General features: G+C 32.8%; 1 protein-coding gene across 2 annotated transcripts in view; it reads right to left on the bottom strand.

The window, feature by feature from the left end:
• Window positions 1-4,321: 4,321 nt before the first annotated feature.
• Window positions 4,322-6,225, bottom strand: part of LOC126736040 (tuberin) — a 69,592-nt gene continuing 67,688 nt past the window's right edge. For both annotated transcript variants that reach the window (XM_050440241.1, XM_050440247.1), the window contains 2 exons: window positions 4,714-4,887; window positions 4,322-4,651 (listed from right to left, as the gene is read on the bottom strand). In XM_050440241.1, the coding sequence (XP_050296198.1) occupies window positions 4,454-4,651; window positions 4,714-4,887 (372 nt within the window). In that variant the 3' untranslated portion in view covers window positions 4,322-4,453. The remainder of the gene's footprint in view (window positions 4,652-4,713; window positions 4,888-6,225) is intronic.

Below are 6,225 nucleotides of genomic sequence, written 5' to 3'. Positions count from 1 at the left end.
TTAGACCTACTGTACTACCATAGTTATGGCACGCTAGGTTAAAGTTGATATCTTTGAACACTCATGTCAAATTGGCCTTCCCCTAACATATTTCAATATCAAATCAAAATATACTTTACTGTTTTTTAAGATTTGTCAAAAACAAAGCTAGAGTACCTAAACTAATTATTAATTATACAGTTACATATATTGGGCATGAAACTAACAAATAGAGTAGAAAAAACGAAACATACATTTTCCTAAGAGTATACAGGGTGTCCGGAAAGTCAACGATAATACTGAAGGGGCTGATGGAGCAACTCATAAGCACGCAGAAAAACATAAAATGACCTTAGTAAAAAATCGATGGTTTTCGAGATATTGGCACTTTAGTAGAAGTCACCAAAATCCTACTCTTGGATCAGATTTTCGATTGTCACGCCTTAAAAATAGATATTTTATAGAATCTCTTTTTAGCTATGCAACACTGAATAGCCACTTTACTGATCAAAGACAAACATTAAACTAAACGGCCAAAAAATTTAATAAGAAATCTATTCTAAAATAAAGTATTACTTATTATTATTTTTTAAACTTTGAATTTGACCGCTCATACTGGACCGAAAAATTGTACGGCAACCCGGCTAATACCTTAAAAAGTTTGCTCATTTAATTTAATTTTAAAATTACCCAATATGTTTTAAAAAAAAGCTTTACTGTTATTGTGATAGAGTGAAAGATAAACCTAATCTACCTTATGAAAAAAATAAAACAAATTTATAATTATGTTATGTTCAAGAAATATTTTTATTTAACTTAAAAAAAAATTTAAAAATCAAATAATATGTTCGAACTGTCTACCACCAACGCGAATGCAGGCGTGGCATCTTTTAATAAATGACCTATTGATCCATCTTGCATTCCTGGCAGCGTTAAGGTCTTGGGCTGCATCATTTATTCGCTGCCGTAATTCAGCAATATTATTTATTGGTGAAAACATCTTGTCGGACTTGCATTGTCTTATTTATTTATAAAAAAAAAATCTTATAAAAAAAATCTTCTTATAAAAAAAATCTTCTTATAAAAAAAAAAAAATAAATAAGACAATGCAAGTCCGACAAGATGTTTTCACTGTACCATTGTCTACCACCTTCAAAAACAGATTGGATAACCGGTACGGACCCGGAACCAGCAACCTATTTAGAGGCTTTGAGAAAACCAAGATAAAGATGACCAAGGAGGAGGAACACATCAGCTTCCTGCGAGAGACAAGAGACGCCAATGTCATTCCTACTGGTCTACGTCTCAAAACCGCTATACCAGGTAGAAGATCAGAACGTATTCTTGAACGTGCTAGTATAAATAAAAAAAAATAAATAAGACAATGCAAGTCCGACAAGATGTTTTCACTGAACCATTGTCTACCACCTTCAAAAACAAATTATTTATTGGTCTTGCATAAACCATTTCTTTTATGCAACCCCAGTAAAAAAAATCGAGGGGGTTTAGATCTAGAGACCTGGGAGGCCATAAAATTGGACCAAGTCGGCCGATCCATCTGTTGGGGTATGTTTGGTTTAAATACCGACGAACTTCATGGGCATAATGTGCCGGGCAACCATCATTTTGGAACCACATTATTCGGCGAGTGGCCAAAGGAACATCTTCTAAAAGAATTGGTAGATTGTTTCGACAAAAATCTAAATAAGCCTGCCAGTTCAAATTTTCTGGTAATTCGAATGGGCCAATTACACGTCCGTTCAAGATACCGGTCCACAAGTTTACTTTAAATCGGTACTGTGACCTTTCTTCTCGAATAGAGTGGGGATTTTTCAACGCATAAGTGTGCAAATTGTGCATGTTCATAAAGCCATCCTTTTTGAATGTACTCTCATCCAACCACAGTATATTATTTAAAAAATTCGGATCCTCTTGATTTTTTTGCAACATTCTGCGGCAAAATTGTAGGCGTGGTTCGTAGTCTCGAGGCAGTAGGCTTTGCACTCGTTGAACATGATAAGGGTGATATTGAAATCGCCTAGTGATGTCGTTTACTACCGATTTCGGTATCCCTGTTCTTCTTTCGATTGCTCGTGCCGAGGTAGTCGAATCATTTTCAATTTCTTCTAAAACTTGATCAACATAACAATCCCTCTCGAACAGGAGCATGAGGCATTCTGCCTTCGGAATATGAGCGGTGAACATTAAAAAATACACGATAGTCAGGATATCGGGCCAAATTCAGATATCTTTCTTGATAAAGATTAGATGCTGCTAGAGCATTTCCTCTGCATTCACCATAAATGAGATGCATGTTTGCATATTCTTGGGCGGTATACGGCAAGGGCATAATAAATGATTAACCAATAAAACAAACAGCTCAAAGAACACAGTCCACAGGAAAATGAACTCAAAAACAAATCCAAAGCAAAAGGTAACAGAAACGTTAGGATACAAGCAAAAAAGTAGTTAGTTCACGGAATACTGTAAACAAACTAAAGTCCAAAAATGTTTGTTGTTTATTGCTATGGTGATAAGAATTACCCTCGCTCTTGATTTTTTTAATTTTTAAGTTAACTAAAACCTTTTTAAACATAACTTAAAAATTTGTTTAATTTTTTTACAATGATATCATAAGGTGAATTAGGGTTATTTTTTACTATAACACAATAATAGTAAACTGTTAAAAAAACATTTAGGTAATTTTAAAAAGTAGATTAAATGAGCAAAGTTTTTAAGGTATTAGCCAGGTTGCCGTACAATTTTTTTGGTCCAGTACGAGCGGTCAAATTCAAAGTTAAAAAAATAAAAATAAGTAATACTTTATTTTAGAATAGATTTCTTATTAAATTTTTTGGCCGTTTAGTTTAATGTTTGTCTTTGATCAGTAAAATGGCTATTCAGTGTGGCATAGCTAAAAAGAGATTCTAAAAAATATCTATTTTTAAGGCGTGACAATCGTAAATCTGATCCAATAGTAGGATTTTGGTTACTTCCACTAAAGTGCCAATATCTCGAAAACCATCGATTTTTTACTAAGGTCATTTTATATTTTTCTGGGTGCTTAGAGTTGCTCCATCAGCCCCTTCAGTATTATCGTTGACTTTTCGGACACCCTGTATACATGATGCATACTATTTATAATAAAATCAAAACTAAAATTTGAAACTGCAGTAGGCAGCAAAGAAATGATTCAGTATTAAGAAGAGTCAGCATAATATTCGGACAATAATGAGTAATAAAGTCTAGTATTTATTTAGTAAGTTTGAAAAGCTTGATAGGCAAATTATTAAATATCTATCACTCATAATAAAGATTTATTTACGAATTAGGAGTGCTGGAGGGAATTGGAAGTTTTAAATGATTGCTTTGATGCGTAATACGTCTAAGATTTATAGTGGCAATGTGCTAAGTGAGTTGGATGTGAGCTTAGAACATTGAAAGGCCTTTCAATGTTCTAAGGATGTGAGGTTAAATATTATTACCTTTTAAAGTTCAGGAAAAAACCTTAATTATTTTATATTTTAAATAAGCACCAATTAGATCCATTGTAGCGCCTTGAGGATGCCTCAATATAGGTCGAAATGTCGGCAGTATTAAAATCTAAGACCTATGTTTTATTTAACCCCACATCCAACTCACTTAACAAGAAGCATAAAACTTGAAAAGATTTGTGAAAATTAAGCAGACTACTTCCTAGATGTAGAAGGTGACGACAGTTTGAATGCCTAATTCGACAAAAAGTGGACGACAGAAGTTCGTTGGCATAGATCCATCGAAATACGTAAAAATATACAGAGAATCCCGTTAAGAATTCGGAAAATAGTTGTCATTTCGGGTGAAACCAGTTATGAAACGAAAAATGTTAAAATGACAGTTGACACAGAGGTCCTTAAGGATCAATGCGTTTCGTTTTATTTTTCACTGAAAATTGCCACAATTTTTGAATTTTATATTAAACCTGTATATATTTCAATAGAAAATGATAATTTTTTTTAAATCTAGTGTGCCTTGACTATCTAAAAAGTGATATGTTTAGTCAAGAATGCTTAGAGAAATAGATTTGACCAAATAGTTTTATCATAGTCACGGCACACTCGATTGAAATTTAAGTATTCAGAGACTCTTATGTCCCTAAATTTTTAACCTGTCAACGTAGGAATTATATTGGCAATGTGACCGATGGAGCCATCTGGGAAATAACTGAAGAAAAATAAAACGGCGGCGTGTCAAAAACCTACTCACGCTAAGCAAATTTGCAGCCAATGTTCTTTCTAAATTATAATGCCGTAACTAAACAAATATATATTTCGATTTCAAGACAAATAATCTAGACTTCCAATTCATGTAAAAACATGTATTTATTCATGCTAATATACGTGACTTCACTGAAGCTGAATAGAAGAAGTAATAATACTATAGACGTGTCATTTCTTCAAAAATAAAAAAAAATAGATATAGAATTAAAAAGTATTCACGAATATTCAGTAAAATCCTCGACCGGTTTCCTACTTTTAATTTCCTCGGAGGGGTAAATACTTTGCTGGTCGTTCTTCAGCTCGTCTAGTACCCTCTTGCGAATCTTCTTTATCTGTCTCAGTCTCTCCAGCCAATTGGAGGCATATGGATCATTCGGGTTGTGTTTGAGCGACCGCGCCACCAATGAGGCCAACTATAAAAGTAAATTTTTCCATAACAAAAAAAAAACACACAATAAACTTAAAAAATGCTCACGTTAGCGTGTATGGCCAGTTGTCTCGCTAATATGGCGACGTTTTGGTCCGATACCACTTTCGCTTCGCTACCGATCGCCGCCAGGTCTTTCAGTTCGTCTTTTATCTTCACAACCACCCTGTTAATGTTATGATCCAACGGTTGGATTATTATGCTGGCAAAGTTAAATTGACTCTAAAAAAGAGACAATTATAAGATGTTGCCTATATTATCGGGTAGTATTGAGTAATAGCAAATAGTACTACTCCAATTAAAAGCATCTTAAGGCCTTAAAAATACACTTTTAATGCCTTGAAAAGCGTTTTTAAGGCTAAAAGCTTAGAACATTGAATACACTATAAACATCCGTTGTTTTGGATTGAGCCCATCATCTTCACAGATGGTAGATCCCCTCTACCAATTATTATAAAATCAATTGTGTTAATAAACATGCTAATGAATTTCACGTTGCTAGTGATTACTCAATTTTATTTAAAAAAATCTTATAATAAATTACTGTAATTAGCATAATTTGAAACATTATTTATTATAATTATTTACTATTATAAGAAAGTAAGAGAGAGTAAAATTCATGTAATAATAAAAACAATTTTGTGCTACATTTATTCTCATCACTAATAATAATTAATATTTATAATGTGGTTTCTTCACATCGCCAAATTTCCAGCAACGCTATACGCGGAGTCGCTCGATAAAGGTATTATACAGGGTGTCCATTTAATAGCGCGGTGCTCGATTGCGGCTAAATCTTGAAACGAAAAAAAACTTTAATAGGGGGAATGTTAATTAGGTTAGAGGAATTTCTTTTTAAAATTAGTTTGGTTGATACAGGGTGTTTCAAAAAAGCATGGTACATATATTTTTTTTAAATGGAACCACCTATATTTTTTTTCCGAAATGAGAGTCTCATTTAAGTCTCTCTTTAACCCTAAAACTGTTTTGCCCTAAAATGCGACGTTACCTAGTTATTATCAATTTAAAGAAATTTTTACGAAAATCAATGTTTCACTTAAATCTTAATATTTTTTACCAACATTTTTTATCTTTTTGAAAAATCTACGTCGAGTCCTTGGCTAAGTTCATTTTATCTTTAGAAATTCCAAAATTTATTTTTCTTATACGGGGTATTCAAAATCTCTACTCAAATAATGATATTTTCAATTCAATTTTGCGCTATTTTTAAAAATTTTTTTAAACACCCTATATCTAGTAACGCTCTTTGATAGAGAATTCACAACAAGTTTGTCTGTATTTCTAACCGTTTTCTCAAAATGCGTTCTTAAAGGAAGAATTACATATTTTTTCTATAGGCATTACAACGTCTATTTTTCCTTGAGAATGATTAGAGCATACTGGAAGTGTAGAGCACAAAAAAAACAAAGTAGAACAGAAACAGTTTTAAATGAAGACAACAAATTGGCATTCACCAAGTCGGTTGTAGAAAATCCGAACATTAGAGTAAGACAAATAGGGACTTACAAATACAAAAATCGTTAAAAGAAAAATGCCACA

Source organism: Anthonomus grandis, chromosome 1 (genome assembly GCF_022605725.1).
Source record: "Anthonomus grandis grandis chromosome 1, icAntGran1.3, whole genome shotgun sequence".
In the NCBI taxonomy this organism is placed as follows: domain Eukaryota; kingdom Metazoa; phylum Arthropoda; class Insecta; order Coleoptera; family Curculionidae; genus Anthonomus; species Anthonomus grandis.
The sequence above is the reverse complement of the archived record's forward strand: the minus strand, read 5'-3'. Positions and strand labels throughout refer to the sequence as shown.